Here is a 22,078-nt window from a genome sequence, read left to right as displayed (position 1 = left end):
AACTGCTGAGACTGTCTGAACCCTTTAGTCTTGCTCAAATAATAACGGAACTGCCTGTGAATATCCAAAGTGTGCAAAATTTTCTCCCCTTTATTTTGGGGATCTGCATAAAAAGTAGGCAAATGAATAGATTGGTTCAAGGCCACATTTGAAACCACTTTAGGCATAAAAGTAGGGTTAGTACACAGAGATACCCTCTCCTTATGAAAATTAGGAAGGGTTCAACTGCCATTAGAGCCTGTAATTCAGAAACCCTTCTAGCAGACGAATGGCCAACAAAAAGCAGTCTTCCAAGACAAACTTTAACTCAGCTGTAGCTGCAGGTTCAAAAGGAGGTAAAGTAAGTTTTTCCAACACAAAATTGAGATCCCAGGCAGGAGTAGGAGCTCTACGCGGGGGTCTTATGTTCTTTGCCCCTCTAAGGAATTGCTTAAACAAAGGATGAGAGAACAATGGTGGGTCACAGTCATAGTGAGCAGAAATGGCTGCAGCATGAACTTTTATAGAGGAGAAAGACAAACCCTTGTCCAATAATTCTGTAAGATATTGAAGAGAAACACTCAAATCAGGCCTAGAAACATCAAAGCTCTTTGCTTTGCTCCAAATAAAAAATCTCCTCCATTTATCAGCATAAACTTTCCTTGTACTAGGCTTCCTGGCCTCCAAAATAACATTCAAAACTTGAGGAAGCTGCGACCCTCCAGGTTCTAAAACAGAATAAGCCAGGCTGTTAAATGCAGGGACTGAATCCTGACATTGAGGAAATGATTGCCCTCCTGAGTCAAAAGGTGTGGAATCAAAGGCAAAAGGGTAAGGAGGTTCCCGTACTAAACTCCTCAGCAGAGGGTACCAGTGCTGTACAGGCCAGTCTGGAGCTATTAGAATCATGGAGGGCTTGTCTTGTCTGACCTTCAAGAGAACCTTTGGAAGTAGAGGCAGAGGCGGAAAGGCATAGACGTGAAGATTGCTCCAACTGAATGATAGAGCATCCACTTTCCAAGCTGTGGGATGAAACATCTTTGTGCAAAACTTTGGCACCTGGAAATTTAGTGGAGAAGCGAACAGATCTATGTCTGGAGTCCCCCATATCATTGTCAACTGTTGAAATACATGAGGATCCAATTTCCACTCGTGGGGATCCACTATCCGTCTGCTCAAAACATCTGCTAAGGAGTTCTGTGCTCCTGGCAGAAACCTTGCTTGAAGAGTGAGTTGCAAACTGAGAGCAGTCTCCCACAAAATCATAGCTTGCCTGCAAAGAGGGTACGAATGGGTTCCCCCTTGCTTGTTGATGTACCACATGACAGTCGTGTTGTCTGTTTGAATCAACACCTGCCCTGGGAGAAGTAAATCCTTGAAAGCCATCAATGTAAACTGGACTGCTAACATTTCCTTCAAGTTGATATGTAAATGTTGAAGTCTGGCAGGCCACGTGTCTTGAACCCATTTTCCATTGAGGTGTGCTCCCCAAGCCTTGTCCGAGGCATCCATCGTTAAAATCTGACTCGCCTCTGGTCGGGTCACAGAGAGTCCCTTGTTTAGGTGACATTCCTGAGCCCACCACAAAAATTCCTTCTGAATGCAAGGTATTATCTGAATGACAGTGTCCAGATCTTGGCAGTGTTGTGTCCAAACATTTTTGAGATACCATTGTAGCTTCCTCATATGCAGTTTGGCATTGGGAAGCACCAGAATACAAGATGCCATGAACCCCAAGGCTTGAAGGACTGTCCTTGCAGTCAACCTGGACCGTAGAGACAATTGATGGGAAGTAAAGTGAAAGATTCTTTTGCTTGTCCGGGGTCAAAAAGGCCATCTGGGAAGCTGTATTCAGTCTCACACCCAGAAAGCACATTTCCTGAGAGGGTACTAGACTGGACTTTGTTTCGTTCACAGAATACCCTAGGCACCTTAACACTGTCATAACATACTGTAGATGGTGAAGAAGCTCGTGCTTGTCTTGAGCAAGAATCAGGCAATCGTCCAAATAAGGATAAATTTGTATTCCTCTTAACCTGAAGAAGGCTATCACTGGAGCCAGAACTTTTGTGAATACCCTGGGCGCAGTAGATAAGCCAAAGGGCAATGCAGAGAACTGATAATGTAAAGTCCCAGCCCGAAAATGCAGGAATCTCCTGCAACTGGGCCTGATAGGAACATGAAGATAAGCCTCTTTGAGATCCAGAGTTACCATCCAGTGATCTTTGCCCAACAGAGGCAGAAGTTGTTGCAACGTCAACATTTTGAATTTTGGAATGTCCAGATATGTGTTGAGGAGAGATAAATCCAAAATTGGCCTCCAAGTGTTTCCTTTCTTTGGTACAAGAAATAGGCGAGAGTAAAATCCGAGGCCCACTTCTGACAGAGGGACCTGCTGTATAGCCCCCATTTGAAGAAGTAAAGAAATCTGTTTGTGAGCCTCTACCATTTGCTGAGGAGGAACGTCTGGCATGCCTTTGAAAGGAGGCAATGTGTGGAAATAAAACTTGTAGCCTCGGTCTATAATGTCCAACACCCATTTGTCCTGGGTGACTAGAAACCAATTTTGCTTGAAGAGTGCCAACTTTCCTCCCAAAGGAGCTGCCAGACAGGAAGGATCTGGCAGCAGGAAATGCAGGTCATTGGGCCTGTTTACGAAAGGACTGGCCCCTGCCCTCACCTGTAGATTGTGCTGGTGAACTCCACGGCCTAGACCTGAAAGAACTCTGAGCTCTGCCCCTACCACGTCTAGACCTACCCCTAGACTGCGAATCAGAAGGGTAAGTCCAACCCCTTAGCAGGCCAGTTCCTGCTAAACTTAGGGGGCTGCACCTGCAAAAAATCTTTAACAGTCTGCATAGACTTAGCCTTGTCTTCCATTTTCTTCAAGACAGACTCCACAGGAGAACCAAACAAAACTTCAGACTGCAAAGGAGTATCTAAAATCCTAGCTTTAACATGCTCTGACAAATTCTGATCCTTAAGCCAGGCGTGCCTACGAATTACTGAACCAGTGGCAGCCACCCTGGAAGAAGCCTGTAAAGCATCAAAACCACACTGCAAAGCATGCTTACCCACCTGATCAGAGGCATGTACCAAATCCTGTAATTCCTTACACTCTATGCCCTCTGCCAAAGCATCCACTTTAGATTTTAATTGAGTAAGGAGAAAATTCTGGTACTTCAACATATGAAACTGGCAATTCAAAGCCCTCATTGCTAAAGTGGAAGAGGTATACACTTTCTTACCCCACCTATCCAAAGCTCTAGCATCCTTATCCATAGGAACTGGATTCTTTACAACAGAAGCCCCGACACCCTTAGGTCCCTGGCTAATAGTTTCTGGGTCGGCCCTAGGGCTCTTATACAGATATTTATGAGCCTCAGGCACCCTGTAATACCTATCCGGCTTAACTGGAGCAGGAGGCAAAGAGTCTGGATTAAGGGAAGCCTCAGAGAAAACGTCTTGAACAACATCCAAAACAGGAGGTATAGCCAAAGGCCTATTCTGTGGTAAAAACAAAAATTCCCTAAGCCTCTTCCGGGAATCTGAGAAATCCTGACCTTCCCATTTAAAATGCTCCCTCATAGAATGAAGGGTTTCTGAAAATGAAAAATCCTCTGGAGGAGAAGCAGAAGGAGTGGAATCCTCTGCATCTGAATCAGAATAAGGAGGAAAATCCTGAATGTCTTCAGCCGAAGACTCTGAGTAATCTGAAGCCTGTTCCAAACTATCCATTTCTGGCTCCACCCTAGGCCTCTTATCAGGAGGGGGCATAGAACCCCTGATTAAAGTAATTAAATCTTCTGCCATTTTAAGCATGTGTTTTTTAGGCACAGAACCTGCAGAACTAGGACTGACACCTGTGGCAGGCAAACCAGGCCTGCCTTTGGAAGGTACCTTAGAGACAGAAGAAGGCCTAACCACCTTAGGCAAAGAAGGGAGAACAACAACCTGAGAGGCCCCCTCAGCCTGACCTGACTCCTGAGAGGCCACATCTTGTAAAACCAACGTCTCCCCCTGAGACTCAGTTGAAACCACGGCCGGTTCAACCGAATCCACCGTAGTGTCTAAAGAACCGGCGTCCGGAACGGACGAATCATCCTGCTTGGACTTCAAAGATTTATCTTTGCGCTTCTTGTAGCGGCGCCGGAGGATCCGACGGCATATTGTAATTACACCGCTTACCGAAGTCAAGCCTAGCACAATCTAACCTACGTATAATGGTGCGCTTATTAAATCTAGCACAAAAGCGACACCCTACTACGTCGTGCTCAGGTCCCAAACAAGGAATACAAAGAGAGTGGTAATCCCTATGCGGTATCTGTTTCCCACAAGAAATACAATTATTCACTTTTTCTGACATCTGGAAATAACTGAGGCAAGAAAAAACAAAAATATTCCCCAATGGGGTACTTAGCCCAACTTGGTTTCGGTCTGAAACTCAGAATACGAAAATTTCAGAACGCCGAACGGCACTTGCAAACGCTGCTTCTGCTTCGGACCATGCGGCAAAAAAGACTGAGGAAATGACGTCGGTCATGCGCTTTTATACCTTGACGCTCTGACGTCAGATCTGAGCGCCCATGACCGACGTCAGCCTAATACTTTGGTATTCGGGCCGACCGAGGACAGCGGACTACCTATAAGTTATGACTGCAGCAATGTGAGATGAAGAACATCCAGCTATAGAGTCCCCCCTCCATGACTCAGAACACCCAGTCCTCTTACCTGGATATACTTGACTCCATCTAGGTACCACCTAACATCCTGATCTTTGGTAACTTCTGCTACCCCACCATAGACTGGGTGAACTATTCCTGCACTAAATGCACTTGCTCAATGATTCCTTGACTTTATCAGTTCTAATGCACTAGACCAGCTCGTCCCATCCCCACAAGGAGAGAACATTCTGCACTTGGTTCTCACCAACATGGGCAGCAGCTGCGCCACTCCCATAGCATGTTCTTCCCTGTTAAGATCAGATCATTGGACTGTCTCGTTTGAATTTTCTATCCCAACCAACCTCCCCGGACATAATCAATCTAAAAAAAAAAAACTTTTCAAAGCTGACTACAACCTCCTAAGGGAGGGTATCTGTAGCTTCACAACACCCCAGAGGATGCAGACACCTATGCTGAAAAGTACGCCAATGCATATACAAGCACCTGTACAACTGCATGGACTCAGCCATATCCAACAGAACTCAAACCTGCTCCTCAAGGAGACAAACCTGTTGGTTGGACATCCTCTATTAATAGGCTTTACAACAAAATGAAGAAATTATTGTCCAAGGGTAAAAGGAACAAATTTCAAATAGGAAAAACTTAGCCTTAGCCTCAACAAGCAAATTAGATCACTAGTGAAACCTCCAAAGCCAATTATGAATTGAAACTAGCCTCGGGAACAAAGGGAAACCACAAAACTATTTTCAGTTACGTCAGGAACTTCCATGGCAAAGCCAAAGTTTGTTTCGAGTTAGTACTTAACAGTATCACTTACGCTGATTCTGTTGATTCAGCCAACCTGCTAGCAGATAGGTTCAGCACAAACTTCACCCCGTCCTCCCCAAAGACCCTTTCGACATCCCTGATACTTGTTCTGCACCTCACATCTCCATAAATAAAGTATTATGGGCCTATCCAAGGTATAGAACACAGCTTACATGGTACCGGATACTATTCCCAGGATGTATTCTGCACCATCTCCAGCAAGAACTGGCTTCACCATTCAGCACCCTGTTCAACCACAGCCTAAGTTCAGGCTTTATTCCAGCAGAGTGGAGAACTGCCATTGTCATCCCCTTGCACAAACGTGGTGCCACTACTGACTCTGGAAACTATCCCCCCATTAGCCTGACTTGTCAAGTTTGATCTGTAAAGCCATGGAGCATATTGTTATGCATCTCATAAATAAGGACATAAGCAATCTCCAAGCACTTGACCCCACCCAATAAGGATTTGTCAAGGGCAGATCTTGCCTGTTGAACCTGGTTGACTTCTTTGAGACTACCACTAAGGCCCTGGATGAGGCAAAGTCAGTACATGCAGCTTACCCTGACATGGCCAAGGCCTTTGACAATCACCCACCTGGGCATCATCTTAAAGCTAACACAACTTGGCATAAATCCTTATCTCATCAGGTGGGTGGCAAACTGGTTCACCGATAGGACCCTCAAGGTCAAAATAGGCACCTCCACCTCTCATAGCAGACCTGTCACTAGTGAAGTTCCCCAGGGATCTGGTCTTGGGACCTCTACTGTTTGGCATCTACTTCTCAGAGGACCAGGCAAAGACAAAAGGCCTGTGGCTGACCAAGTTTGTGGAAGATTGTAAGTTGGGTGCTGTCATTTAATCCCCAAATGATAACGTACTGTAAGAGGGTCTCACAGCAACTAATGACTGCTGCCAAAAGTCATTGCTTTAAGCTAAATGCAAAAAATGTAACATACCATTTGTCAGAAACAGCCCCTACTGATTACCACATCAACGGCAACCCACTAAACACACAACCTGTGGTGAGAGACCTGGGTACTCAGGCTGATAATCTCACATTCGACCATCATGTAGCAGCAGTGGTCAAAGCCTTTTACTTGGTTCATCTCATAAGTAAAGGGATTGCATCCAGATAAAAGGAGGTTTATTAGCTCTCTATACTCCTTCCTCATTAGACCAATAATAGAGTATAATGCCCAGTTTGGTTTGTACCTCTTCAAATATTTGCACCAACTGGAAAGGCCATGGAAATACCACACAAAGACAATCCATGGCCTCCAACACCCGTCCTAATGGGACAGCTTCAAATCACTATCACTCTACTCAGTATCATACAGATTGCTCAGAGGGGATCTGTGTCTCGCCTACAAGGCAATCTCAGACCCTGCCCTACTAGAGATGCTCCACATCTATAAGTTTAACTCCTTGGGCATTACCCGCTTGAAAGGCCTGAATCTAATAAGAGACATCAACAAAACCTGCTGGAGAGACAGTTTAGTCTCCCAGAGGGCCAGTCTCTGGAATAGACTTCCCATACACATCAGAGTACCTCGCTGACCCAAGTGCAACCTTGATGAGCGGATGGGAAACTACAAGTTTGTACCAGGGGTTCCGCCTGTGTCCCTCATTGAGTCAGGTGCTGACTGAGGTTTCTTTTGGGGATAAACTCTTGGCTAGGCTTGTAAGGGCCCTAGGGCCATTAGCCTAGTAACCTCCTATGACCCTTACTCTTTTTGATAAGTGCTGTGGAATCTTTCACATCTACCTGAGTTACACCAACTCTGGTAGTCTGGTAGTTAGACCTCCATTTAATGCGTCTTCCAAAGAGCAGCATACTCAGAAGGCAGAACCCACCTTATGCTGCATTACACTGTTAGCATTAGAAAAATTAATCCAAGTACCAGGTGTGAATATAGAACCCACAGGCTTCTGATCTTCCAGCTCAAAAGCAAATGCGCTAACTGTTGAAATACTGCCACAGATATGGTGTTATTGTAATGTATTACATGGATGAAACAACTAGATCTACATTAAGAATACAGGAACATTTGAGTAACTTACACTTGATACAACAGAACTTCCAGTGTTCAGCATTTTTATTAATATTCATCCGGTTTTAATTTGGAGTAAATTCCTTGTGATGAAAGGGAAGTATTTTTAAGACAAAAAAGCACTTTGAAAGCTATTGGACAACAGGAAAATGGAATGGAAGTTTCTTTTGAACTGTTTCTTACTGAAATTGGTACACCTTGTTTGCTGTAGCATTGACTAGATCCAGGCCTGCTGAATCTAGCTTTGTTTGTATGCTTGTTGTTTGTTTGCTTGTTATTTCCCTGAAACGCTAATTCCACCTAAAACGCGGCTTTTCAGCGCTTCTGTGGATCCCTAGTGATATCTGCATTGCTTACTGTACTTATTTCCTTGTTTCACTTGAAAGAAAGTTACTGTTTGTCGTTTTTGCATTTAAGTTACCTGTAACACATTGCATTTAAGTTACCTGGCACTTGCTCACTAAAGCAATTATATAAGTCAGCACTAAAATATTAAAAGCACTACACCCTCACAAACTCCCCTTGAGTACATCGGTCCCCATTGGCCCTTTTTCCAATTATAAAGGAATTCCCAATACTATTCTAGCATGTCCAAAGGTCAGTTGTCAATCTCCTCACCGGTCCAGCTGGTGAATCTGGGAATCTTGAGGCAATGTTACAACTGCCTCATGTACAGAGACAACCCTCTCCTCCTCCCAACAAATTCCAACACATGTGAGAGATGCAACCATATAGCCATACTGGAGGCTAAGCTCTCTCAACTCAGTACTGGTGAAACCAGTCAGGAGGAGAAGGAAACCACACTCACTACAATTCCAGTGTCACATAGACCTACCATAACAGCAAACCAAACACAAACACACAAAAACATACTCGGAGGCTCTAAATAAAAATCTGCCTAAGCAGCAGAGACCTCCAAAGCAGACACCCAAGCAACCGCTACCCCAAAACAAAACACGTGCAACACATAGCTCACAAAGCCAGTGTGATGAACAGTCACAGCCCTTAAGGCTAAACAACACACATGATACACTTGTAATAGGCGACTATAGTCAGGCACACTGACGTCCCGCTCACCAGGCTGAACAAGGAGAAGGACACGGTGAGCTGCCTGTCGGGCGCTAGGATCCGCCACATAACACAAGCACTCAGGTCACTCCAAGGCAAGTACAAATATGACTCAGTCATAGTCCATGCTGGTATGAATGACCTGAGACGTACCTCACTGGACTACATGAAAAAAAGACAGAGGAGCTCTCTGAGCATGTAGCCCAGGCCGGTATGACCCTGACCTTGAGTAGCATCTTACCCTCACCAAGAATGATACCACAATATGAAGACAAGATGATCAATTTCAACAATTGGCTTAAGTACTGGTGTCATTCAAAGGGGATCCAATGCCGGTCAGCTTGGGATGATATGCTCGACAAGCCACGATGCTTCGCTACGGACGGCTTGCACCTGTCACCCCTGGGCTTTCGGATATTGGCAAAGGCTCTTGCTACCCCCATGGTGCCTTTTTTAGGCAAGGCTCAAAAGACAAACCCACCTCCATAGGTATCACAAGGGATAAGAAACTAAGAGCAATGCTACTCAACGCCAGAAGTCTAAACCTCAAGATGCACGCACTCAAAACTCTCCTTAGCATAGAGAACATAGATATCTGTGCAGTAACAGAAACCTGGTTCAAGGCTCCCGAGAGCACCCCAGCACTAGCAGGTTATACCTCATACCATGCTTTTCGGCCCCAAAACTTGGACTGAACCACAAAAGGAGGGGGAGTATCAATATTCGTCAAAGATACCCACACCTCCAGGTTGGTGGCACAGCACGAAGCAGACACTATCCATGTGCAACTAACAGTGGGTAAAACTGCCTTCCAGTTTATAGCCTGCTACAGACCACCCTCCCAAACCCAGGAACCCCACTCAGCCTTCCTGAGAACACTGGAAAATATGACCGCCTCTCCAAACACCATTATATTTCGCGACTTCAACTACCCAAACATAGACTGGGAGCATTACTCTAGCTCCAACACCCTAGCCCAAAGGTTCCTAGAATTTATAAACTCAAATGCTATGGAACAACTTGTTACCACTCCCACAAGAGGGGAAAACATACTGGACCTGATCATCACCAACATGGGGGCTCTATGCTCCAGACCTGAAGTGTATCCCTCACTGGTAAGATCAGACCATAAACAAATCTCACTGGATATTCACATCCCGACTCCACACCCTGCCCTGAAAACCACAGTGAAAAACTTCTCTAAAGCAAATTTCACACTCCACAAAACCGAGGTGGAATCCTTCAAAGCCCCCGGGCTTGTGGAAAATACGTCCCAGACCGCAGAATCCTTTATAAACGCATTCTATGAACACCTTCAGGAATGCATGGATCATGCAATCCCAAATAAAACCAAGACACAATCCTCCAAAGGCAGACGTCCTGTCTGGTGGACCCCAGCCATAAACAAACTATACAATAGGAGGAGGAAGCTACTACATGAGAGAGCAAAATCCCAAAAAGGGAAGGCATCTCTGATCAGTATTAGCAAAAAACTATGGGCACTCATAAAATCGTCCAAGGCCAGCTTAGAGAGAAAAATTGCACAGGACACTAAGGATGATCACAAGGCTTTCTTTAGTTATGTTAGGAACCTGGGCGGGAATTCCCAGATATGCTCAGAATTAGTCCAAAATGACAAAAAATACACCGAACCCACAGACATTGCCAACATCCTAGCTGACCGGTTCAGCGCAATTCCCCCCCCCCCCCACCAAAAGGGCAAATATCTATCCCAGCAGAGTGCTGACCCCCCTGACATCCAGGATGCTCAGGTAAGAGCTGCCCTCTCCAAAGCAAAAAACACAGCATCAATGGGACCAGACGGTGTCCCAGGCTGCGTCCTACATAAACTCCAAGAAGAGCTAAACCCAAACATAAAACTACTGTTCAATCTCCGCCTTACTACAGGATATGTACCCAAAGAGTGGCGTACAGCAACAGTGGTCCCTCTCCACAAAGGTGGTGCCTCAACGGATCCTGGAAACTATCGCCCCATAAACCTGACTAGCTTGTCTGTAAAGCTATGGAAAGGATCATGGACCTCATAAATAAAGATATTGGGGACCTACAGACACTGGATCCTACCCAGTTCGGCTTTGTTAAGGGCAGATCCTGCCTCTTAAACCTGGTTGATTTCTTTGAAACAGTCACCAAGGCCATTGACGAGGGGAAGGTGGTCCACACAGCCTACCTGGACCTCGCAAAAGCCTTCGATACAATACCCCACTCGGGCATTATAGATAAGCTCACCAGCTTAAATATAAACCCCTATGTCACTAGATGGGTTGCAAACTGGCTCAAGGACAGAACCCACATGGTTAGAATTGCTGGAGCCATGTCAGATTCCAAACCAGTTACAAGTGGCATCCCACAAGGCTCAGTCCTGGGACCTCTCTTGCTCGGTATATATTTCTCGGAGGTACAGGCCAACACAGAAGGTCTGTGGCTGACCAAGTTCGCAGATGACTGCAAACTGGGCGCCATAATAGACTCTCCAGCCGACACAAGCATCCTCCAAAAGGGCCTCATAGAAACAGACAACTGGTGCCAGAGCCATGGCCTCAAGCTAAATGCCAAAAAGTGTATAGTCATCCCCTTTGGCAAAAACAAAGTGCCCACAAATTACCACATATGTGGTAATCCATTAAGTACAGAAAAAGTAATTAGGGACCCAAGTTGATGGCAATCTCTCATTTGACAACCACATGGCCAAAATGGTTAGAAAAACATTTTATATAGCCCACCTAATCATGAAGGGATTCACATCTAGATCGGGGGAGGTCATCGTGCCTCTTTACTCATCCCTGATCAGGCCCATAATGGAGTACAATGCCCCTTTTGGGATGTACCTTACCAGACACCTGCAGCAACTGGAAAGACCCCAAAAGTACCTCACCAAGAGAATCAAAGGGCTCAAACAGATGCCATATGCTGCCCGGTTAAAGAAACTCCAGCTCTACTCAGTGGCATACCGCCTGTTCAGAGGCGATCTGTGCTTGACGTATAAAGCCATGTCCAACCCGGAATTAATGGACATGCTGCACCTCAGAAAATCCAAATCCCATCAAGCTACGCGCTCGAGAGACTTGAACCTCAGCACTGAAATAAATAGGACATGCTGGAGGGACAGATTCATAACCCAGAGGCTCCCTTCACTCTGGAATAAAATCCCAGTCCAGGTTAGGCAGAGTCCCTCATTGACTCTCTTCTAGAGGAATCTTGATGAGTGGATGGGAAATCGTAGGTTTACCCCGGGTATCACTTCTGTGTCACTGTTAGACAGAGGCACAGTATACTAACCTCGAAAAAGGGCATAGCAAAATTAATTTTAAATGGGTGGCGAAAGCCAAACACACTCTGGCTAGGCTTATAAATGTCCTAGGGCAGATAGCCTAGTATGAACCTATGAACCTATAAACCTATGGTGTAATTAGTTTGTGATGAGATCATTTGATTTTAATTGTTGTTAGCATATGACCTAGGTATTTTTGTTTAAGACTCCCAAGAAAACCTATAGTTGAGATGCTGTGAAGTTCCATTTCTACACCTTGTTGTTTTTACTTTTCATCATCAGTTATTTTTTTAAATCAGTTACAAAAAGGACATTAAACAGCTATAACTCCCTTTTTCTTATATGGAAGCATGGACATTCTCCATAGACAACTACAGAATGTGTTTTTTACTGCTGAAGGACAGCCCAAAATATTTACAAAAGGTAAGCTAACTATGCACCAGTTGATCATTTGTTGCTACCTTTGGGGAGGAACAAACTGACAGTATATTTGCAGTTACTTAGTAATGTCAATCACTTATAGATAGTATAGTAAATGGTTTGGGCAGTATATAAGTTGTCTGTAAAGATATAATGTTCTGGCATTTTATACATGGTCATTAAGCAATTGCTTAATGATACCTTGGGAATTGTAAATCTTTTTTTTCAAACATTTGCATATGCACATCTGCAGCCCCACAAGTTAGCACCTACAGCAGGGCACTATTCACCTCACCTACATACGTCACTCATAGTGCACTACAAGGTAATAACCTGCTGTTAAGGCTAGATGTTCAAAATCATTTTCACAAATCCCTTCCTGCAATTTTTGCCCCCAGTGCCGTAAATGGGAGGAGAGCTTTATTCCATCTCCAGCATGTTTAAGTTCCCTGTCATTAAAACATTATTTAGCACTCACAAAATCATTTTTGACTTGCATTGTACACAAGTCAGTTTATAGACGCAACATAATTCACTGTTGTGCATTAAGTCAATATTAGCATCCCAAAACCAAAGAGTTTTCCCAATGCCAAAATGCTATTCCACACCTCTGGTAGTTTCTCCATACCGTTGCCTATTAAACGGGCAGTCCCCAAACTACATTCGACATCAGTACCTGCACTAGCATTCAGTTTTCACATAACGTGGGCACTACTGCTTTTCTACTCATCTTCCAAGCACCGTTATTTACTCCAGGAACATCAGTTTCCGTATACAAGAATAGGATTCACTACTTACAATTTAGGCAGTGCCACACCATGATTACTAGTGTCCAGGTCTTTATTCAAAACTGGTACCTACCTTCAACACAAGTAGGATAAGCGTATCACCAGCTCACAGTGCCACCCTCACCTATGACACAAGTTGAATATTACCAATCACCAGTCACACTCAATATCCACTCAAGCACAGTGCTCTTGTCCCTGCCACCTAAAGGCTATGAAGACATTCACTACATCGGATGGAAGTGCAGAAGTTACCTTTCCTACACTAGTGAGATGCAGGTTTTCACAGCTATAGTACATTTACAGAATGTCAGCTGGCTTGATAAAGTGTGAAGATAAGGGCTACGTTTTCAGCCCAGACTGTTGTGCAGGTTGTCTCCATGCCAGGCACCTCTGCACTGATTTAAGATGGCTTTTTCTAAGGTTTTACTGTGACATAGTAAGGATGTGTCCATCAATCAGAATTGGTCAATGGACTTGGATTCAAAAGAACATATAGTCATCGTTTTCATCCAGCAGAAGAAACTGCTATAGAAATGCTCACACACTGCATCTCAGAAGGGTGCCACCTTTCATACTGACGATGGCACTCATTTCCCACCACTAAATTTACTTTTTTATAAGTGGAAATCGTAGGCCAACAAAGTTTACCAGTTTTCAAATGCTGTGCATTTAAGGCAAGGTCAGCTAAAGATGATTTATCACTCTGCAACCAATTAATGATTCTGGGAGTTTAATTACTGAATTAGTCTGCTATTTTAAGGAAGTTAATCAACATCGCTGTTACAAAAAATAACTGTGCGACATTTAATGCAAGTAGATAAGACATCAGAAATAACTGGAATTTTACTTGAAACACTTGTACATGAAATGCCATTTATATTTTAAAACAAATTATTTGTGTGCAGCTTGTGAACTAGACAAACATTATTATACAATCGATATCCCTTTTAAAGTAAGGATACAGCTATACCTTTTTCCATTGCAAAAATCTTCTTTCAGCATTCATTATGGAGTGTACTATGTCAATGCAAATTTGCCCCATCTGATTGTTCTAATTATATAAATGGGAAGGAACCATGTTGCATCTTTAGAACTGGCCATAAATAGTGGCACTAACCATGCATGTTGGCAAAAAGTCAACTTTTATCTCACCAAGCAAACTGAATCCTTCATAGAAGTTTTACCGTGATAAGGCCTTTAAATACTGGAGCAGACTTGAGTTTACAGAAATAGACTGCACAGTGTAAGCAATGCATCTTTTATCTAGAGAAATATTTATAAATTAGTGTGTGGTGCATCAAACTACTAATACAAGCCCAGTACCCAGCAAGCTATAACATTACTAGGTTTTTACCCAGCCAAGGGCTAGCTGAGATAGCTGTGTAATGCATTATGCTGTCCATCTCAAATGGCTCGTGCTCTGCAAGTAGAAATAAAAGCATTTTAGAACTTTCTTTAAGGAATCGGTCTATGGTGCTCCTTTCTGGCTAAGCACAAACAGCATGTAACAAATCAGAATCACAAGTGATACAAACTGCCAGTAAAAACCAAACTTCCCAACAGAAAGTGGACACTAGACTAATCAACAAAAAAAAAAAAAAAAAAAAAAGCTAGAATGAATTTAGATTTTGTAAGTAACTGCTCATTTTGGACTTGCAGTAAACACAAATGGCATTCCTCACACTGAGGAGAGCTTCTACCAAAGCGTGTGCATGGTTTGAGGAGTTCTAGAATGCCAAGGTTGCAACTACTCTGCCACTTTTGCATTGACTCTAGATCTCCTCTACGTCCATACAAACTGTTACATAATTTTCCATTACCACTAGTTTATTGAACAAATGGGATAGGCATCAACTCTAAAATTTACTGACTCAACTTTTGCCCAGTCTCTCAGTCTTCATCACCTCAAAAGGATGGCCTTAGAATGTCATTTGCTAACACTACTCAAATGGTGATGTCTTAACTCACTCCACAGATTGTGTATACTTCATTTTCCACCGATTACCAGAATACCCACAGTCTCTATAATTCTCCATATTTTTGTGTTTATAAGAAGTGGTACTAATTTACATACTGAGGTAAACTGAATGTTGACAGGGTCGTCACAGGACAAGGTCTTCTGCAAATCATGAAGCTGCTGGACATATGTGCTGCTTCCTGCATTCATCACATCTTTCATCTGGAATGCTCCTGGAAATTTACCATCCAAAACAATGGCTATCTTTAAATCTGGTAACCTGTGCACAAAAACAAGATCAAAGGAGAACACTCAATAGTCTGTAAATGCAAATAAAAAGCAAAAAGGTTATTGCATTAAACAGCATCCCAGGATGTGAAGTTTTTTGTTTTGTTTTTTAATGCCAGCAGTTAACTGTCACAAGCATGTTTAAGGTATTCTAAACAAAAGCAAACATTTGCTTCTTACTTACCCTGGACAGTGCAGACTCACCTGCAACTGTATTGTATTTTTTTGCTTTTAAATTAATACATCAAGTATCATTTTTGAGGAATGACACTTTCATCACATTTAGAGTGCAAAGCTAAAATGTACAGCTGAGTCTACAATGAACATTATTATACCATGACCCCCCCATTAATATTCCAAAACGTGCACGCTGATTGGCCAGCGTGCACGTTGTAAATCGACTTATACTAATGGAAAAAGGTCCGGTCGCCCGGACTTTTTCCATTAGTACAAGTCTCTTTTAAAACACTGTCTCGCTATGTTAAAAGAGTTTAACATAGCGACACAGGTTTAAAAAAAGCAACGGAGATCTCTGTTGCTTTTTCTAAAGCTGTCTCGCTATGTTAAACTCCTTTAACATAGCGACACATTGTGTAAAAAGCAACGGAGATCTTGCTTTCTCTGTTGCTTTTTGTTAAACCTGTCTCGCTATGTTAAATGGGTTTAACATAGCGAGACAGCTTTAAAATAAGCAACGGACATCTCCGTTGCTTATTTTAAAGCTGTCTCTTTATGTTAAACCCATTTAACATAGTGAGACAGGTTTAAAAAAAAAGCAATGGAGAAAGGAAGATCTCAAGCTATTGTTTTATGTTAAATGGATTTAACATGCGAGACAGCTTTAAAATAAGCAACAGACATCTCCGTTGCTTATTTTAAAGCTGTCTCGCTATGTTAAACCCATTTAACATAGCGAAACAATAAAAAGCAACGGAGATCTTGCTTTCTCCGTTGCTTTTGGCCACAGCTCTGATGTACTGCGTAGGCATGCGCAGTACATCAGAACTGCCGCGGATACCAGTCAGCTGCGGAAGGGCAGCAAAGAGGCATTATACAATGCCATTATTTAAGAAAAGTAATTATTTATTTTCTTAAATAATGTCATAGTATAATAGCAATAACCCACTTCTGGGTGTGGGCAATGCAGGATTTACACACGGTTGTCTTTGTTTGGTCCCTCGGGCGTAAATCCCGCATTACCCACACCCAGGCGTGGGTTATTGCTATAACATTTTATTTGTGATTCTTCGTGTTTTAAGTGCATTAAATAAGCAAACCATCTTTTTAAAAGATTAAAAAACCTAGAAAAATGCCAGCAAGCCCACCAGGCCATCTACCTAAACAATTTGCCCCCACTCCCTTGGAGTCTTCAAATATCTCTATTCTTAGCAAGACTCTTAATTCCCTAAGAGTAAAGAGCTTCAAAAATGAAAAAGAGCAATTTCTTTCTTCTGTTATAAGCCTTCCCTCCTTCATGCTTTAGTCCTGAGTTTGCCTTCTCCCTATGTGGCAGTGTCATCATGTCATCCCCACCACCTTGTTTTAAGTTTGTCCTAGATGAAGCAGTTTTGCAAAGAATGTATCTGTACATAAGTAAATCAGACTAGTGTATTAGCCAAAACAGCCAGTCATATCAAATCTCCTACCTCTAACTTTCCTAAAGTCACAGTGCATATAGTCACACACACGTCCACAGAGGTATACACCCCTGAGACATTGCAACTGTAAAAGCAACTCTTCCTGTGGCCTTCAAAATGCCTGTGGGTTGCAAAATCTTTTCCTTTCCTATACATTACGTATATTGTTTACCATGAAGAAACTAATAATTAAAGAAAGTATCCAACACATTTTAATATCCAGAGTTTTACACAAAAGTACATCAAACCCAGTTGCAAGACAGAAATTTTGTCGTCCCAAACATTTCTTCAGTGCAACATGGTCTTCCATTAACATAACTGTATTGTTCTACTTATTTCTCTTTATGCATAGCTGTAAACCCCAGCATGTGGGTATCACTACATTAGAATACCCCCTTTGTTCAGAAACACCTAAACAGACTTAGGTTTACCAAAATAATTCCAGTTAAGTGCTACGTAACTTCTTGCCCATGAATACTTCATATGGTAGGAATTTAAGACAATTTTCAAGATGAAAAAATTTATCATAAAATTGCTGTAACCTTTAACTATCAATAGAGAACTTCATATTTGTTGCAATCGACAATTTCAAGATAGGACCATCCGGTTACAAACCTAGTCAAGGACTCAGATTGCTACCACATCTGTGCACACAAAGCACATTTACATCATGATGCAAGACTTTTTTTTTCTAAAAATCACTAGGACCTCTTAACAATCATTCCACATATGTAAAAAGAGACTCAAATTAATAAGTCTGTATAACTTTTCAATTAAATTCTACCACCCACAGAAAATGGGCATTCAAGGTGACTCAAAAGTTTTAAGCACCTTAATATGACAATAAAATACAGCCAATGTTTACTTTGCAGTTTAATTTCATTCAGTGGATTCAAGCCAAACTTACCCCCTTCTGAATAATTTGAGCAACCTATCTTGAACACCATAACATATCATAATACCAAGTTTATAGGTAAAATTGTCCACCAAACAGGTCATACACATTCTCATGTACAGATATATTTTTATTTTATTTTGTTTTGTTGACCAGGTAGGTGGGCTGGTCAACTGACCCCTCTCAACCACAACCCAGTACAGTCGTACAATATTTACAGCAGATGTGGCAACACGGGCAAATTACATATTGAGTCATAAAAAGAAAAAAAAAGTTATGCTAGGAAAACACTGCAAACAAGTATTTACATATGAATTAACATACCTAGTTATATATACAGTTATTAACACACAAAGTATTTGAATGAAATGTCCCGTTTCTTAACCAGGATCCATGAAAGCATGAGCTTTTATCTTCTAGAGAGAGAATTTTAAAACTTTTTTGAATGCTTCTACTATAACAATGCACTAAAGGCCACATTTTTGTTTTTATGTAAAGGTTTAATTTATTTTATTTCTATTTGTTTACTGGGAAACTCTAAAGGGGCCTAAAAATTGCCCATTTTCAGTGCAGGCCTCGGGAGAAAAGCTCTACAGAGCTCAGTATTCTAACAGTACAATATTCACACAAGATACATAATGTGTAAAGTACAGTTGTGTAGACTTACCATAAAAGTTGATGTTAGAATGTATTCACGGTTGCAGTCATCACTTTTGGGTTATCCTGCCAGGGGTAGCCCTCAGTCAGCCTGAATAACAGAGTCTTAGTATTTCTGCGTCAGTTGCTGTCGCCCCCGGATTGACGTCAGGTCGTCAGAGGTCTAAAAACAGGTAGCCAACGCCATTACATCAGTTTTTCTTGCCCTGTCAGGAGCCCCCAATAGGAGTTAAGGCATGATGGAAGAATACCACCAGTAGAAAGTAAATACCAAATTTCCTTGCAAAGAGAGAGAGAGATGAGGGGGATGGAGGGAGGGTAACCAGGGCTGCAACAATGAATACACTCGAACATATACATTTATGGTAAGTATACACAACTGTACTATGTTCTTCGTGTTACTGTTGCAGTTATCACTTTTGGGTTGATTCCCAAAGCTGAATAAAAGGTTGGAGGCAGTCAAGAAGACTGGGGGCTGGGTAGGATGCCCTGCAAGACTGCGGTGGCAAAGCCTGTCCTGGATTTGGAGAAAATATGCAGGTGGTAATGTTTGAAGGTATGAACAGATGTCCATGTTGCAGCCTCCAGAATGTCCCTAGTGGGGACCCCTTTGAGAAAGGCTGTAGAGGTGGAGGTTGCTCTGGTGGAGTGAGTCCTGACCCCCTTTGGGGGTGGTTTCCCATGCTGCTTGTAGTAGAAATGGATGCAATAGGCTATCCATTTGGAGATTGTTTGGATATGGCCTTGCCCTGTGCTCCTGCAGCGAAGCTAACTAGCAACTGATCAGTTTTTCTGAAGGATTTAGTCCTGTCCAGGTAGAATCTGAGCTGTCGGTGCACATCCAGAGAGTGCAGAATCCATTCCCCCTTGTTTTGTGGGTTAGGGAAAAAAAGGTGGGTAACTGAATGTATTGGTTGAGAGCCACACTGGACAACACTTTAGGCATGAAGTTCGGATTAGTCCCGAGGGAGACCCTGTCAGCATGGAAAATGATGAAGGGCTCTACAGCCATAAGTGCTTGTAGCTCTGAAACTCTTCTAGCTGAAGTGATGGCCAGTAGCAAGGCGGTCTTCCAGGAGAGAAATTTTAACTCTGCTGATGCTGCAGACTCCAAAGGGGGGTAGGGTGAGCTTTTCAAACACAAAGTTAAGGCCCCATGCTGGGTTAGGTACTCTTCTGGGTGGCCTTACGTTCTTAGCCCCTCTTGGGAACTGTAATGAGAGGGTGTGAGAAGAGAGGAGGCTCTGTGCTGAAATAAGCAGAGATGGCTGAGGCATGAATTTTAATAGAAGAGAAGGATAAACCCCTGTGGAGTAGGTCTGCCAGGTAATCCAGGATGAGAGGTAGGGAGGGCTGTGCCGTACTGGCATCCTTAGCCAGGATCCAAATGCAAAACTTTTCCACATAAAATAGGATTTTCTAGTGCTGGGGTGTCCGACCTCACATACAACATCTAGAACTTGTTGGCTTAGGCTGACAGCTTGAGGTGAGGTCAGGGAATAAGCCAGTTTGCCACGTTGAGGGTCTGCAAATGGGGATGCAAGAATTCTCCATTCTCTGGGTCAGAGTGTTGGAACCTGAGGTAGGTGCCATGGTGGGAGGGGTGACCAGTTGCAGAGCAGTGGGTACCAGTGCTGGCATGGTCAGTCTGGGACAATCAGGACTGCTCTCTGTTTTTCTTCCCTTATTTTGAGCAGGACCCTTGAAATGAGGGGTAGAGGGGGGAATGCATAGACCAAGAGGTTTCTCCATTGGAAGGACAGAGCATCCACTTTCCTGGCTTTGCTGCGAGGTTCCCTGGTACAGAAGATGCTGAACTGATGATTGGAGTGGGAGGCAAAGAGGTCGACCTGCAGGGTGCCCCATTTTTGGGTTACAAGGGTGAAGGTCCCTGTGGTCTAGGTGACACTCCTGTGGGTCTAGCAGGCTTCTGCTTAAGTTGTCTGCCAGAGTTGAAAGAGCCTGGCAGGAATTGTGCTAGCAGGTGTATTTGCATGGCTGAAGCAGTGTGCCAGAGGGTCATGGCTAGCCTGCATAGGAGATAATAGTGCATCCTTTGCTGCTTGTTGATATACCACATCACTGTGGTGTTGTCTGTTTTGATCAGTAGAGGCCCCGCGGAGAGTAGGGGTCTGAAGGTTGTTAGGGCATGCAGAACAACTAACCTCTCTTTTTGGTTGATGTGCAGATGCATTTGACTTGGGCTCCACTGGCCCTGAATGCACCTGCCACCCAGGTGAGCCCCACAGGCATAGTCTGATGCATCTGTGGTGAAGGTTTGAACGGTGTGGGGTTGTGAGATGGGAAGTCCCTTATTGTAGTTGCATGCTGCTGCCCACCAAAGAAAATCTTTCCTTAGAGAAGGTATCATTGGTATAAGAGTTTCCAGGTCTTGACAGTGCTGACATCAAAGGCTTTTTAGATACCATTGTTGTTTCCTCATACAGTCTGGCATATGGAATAAGTAGAACGCAGGAGGCCATGAACCCTAGAGCTTGTAGGATTTTCCTAGTGGTTAACTAGGCTCTGGTGGCTAGTAGAGAGAATTAGTCTGTCAGGTAGACTTGTTTTTCTGGAGTAAGGAATGCCATCTGGGCTGCTGCATCCGGGCTTGCACCCAGGAATACATTTTTTTGTGTGGCCTAGTTTTGATTTCTTTTCACTGATGGTATATACCCCAGAGAGGTCAGTAGGTCCTTTACAAAGGTCAGGTGCTGAAGCAGCTCTTCCTGTCTGCCTGAATCAAGCAATAGTCTAAGTATGTGTAAATCTGAATATGTCTTTGTCTGCAGAAAGCAATGGCGGGAGCCAGACATTTTGTGAAAACTCTGGGAGCAGTAGATAAGCCAAAGGAAGCACAGAGAACTAAAAGTGCATAGATCCTGCCCCGAAATGTAGACATTTCCTCTAGGAGTCCCTGATTGGGACGTGTAGGTAGGCCTCTTTTAGATTTAGGGTGGCTAACCAAGCATCCCTGGAAAGTATAGGTAGGAGCTGCTGGAGGGTGAGCATTTTGAATTTTGGTATCACCAGACAGGTGTTCAGAATGGATAGACAGAGGATGGGGTGTCATGTACCCTCTTTCCTGGGCACCAGAACGAGTCTGGAATAGAAACCTTGGCTTATCTGTTCTGCAGGAACATGCTCTATTGCCCTCAAGGACAGCAGGGAGTGGATTTGTTTTTTGGCCTCTGCCCACTGATTTGGAGGAAGATCTGGGAACCCTTTTGGGTTTGGCAGAGTGTGGAATTTAAATTTGTATCCCTTGGACACTATGCTGAGGACCCAGCAGTCGTTGGTAATGGTGGCCCAAGTTGCTTGCGTGGAAGAAGAGTTTTCCTCCTAGGGACATGGGCAGGTGGGCAGAGGGAGGGGGTGGTAGTATGAAGTCATTGTGTGGACTTACCATAGGGGTGGCCTTGCACACCCTGTTTTTGTAGAGGAGGAACTTCATTGCTTAGATCTCTGCATTCCCTGGAGCTGTGGGCAGGTGGGTCTGCTTCCACTGGGCCTGGGCTGAGCTGGCCTGGAGGGGTTAGGAAAGGTGCTTG

At 43.4% G+C, this 22,078-nt stretch overlaps 1 protein-coding gene across 1 annotated transcript in view; it reads right to left on the bottom strand.

Annotated features, from left to right (window-relative positions):
• The window catches only part of LOC122812920 (medium-chain acyl-CoA ligase ACSF2, mitochondrial-like), a 910,993-nt gene that overhangs the window by 531,441 nt on the left and 357,474 nt on the right, over positions 1-22,078 (bottom strand). Inside the window, exon 6 of the mRNA XM_044084978.1 lies at positions 15,168-15,330. Within this exon, the coding sequence (XP_043940913.1) occupies positions 15,168-15,330 (163 nt within the window). The remainder of the gene's footprint in view (positions 1-15,167; positions 15,331-22,078) is intronic.

The sequence above is a fragment of the Protopterus annectens genome, chromosome 10.part0 (genome assembly GCF_019279795.1).
Source record: "Protopterus annectens isolate FY-2018-M chromosome 10.part0, PAN1.0, whole genome shotgun sequence".
Lineage (NCBI taxonomy): Eukaryota > Metazoa > Chordata > Ceratodontiformes > Protopteridae > Protopterus > Protopterus annectens.
Note: the sequence above shows the minus strand (reverse complement) of the source record. Positions and strands in the feature narration are given on the sequence as shown.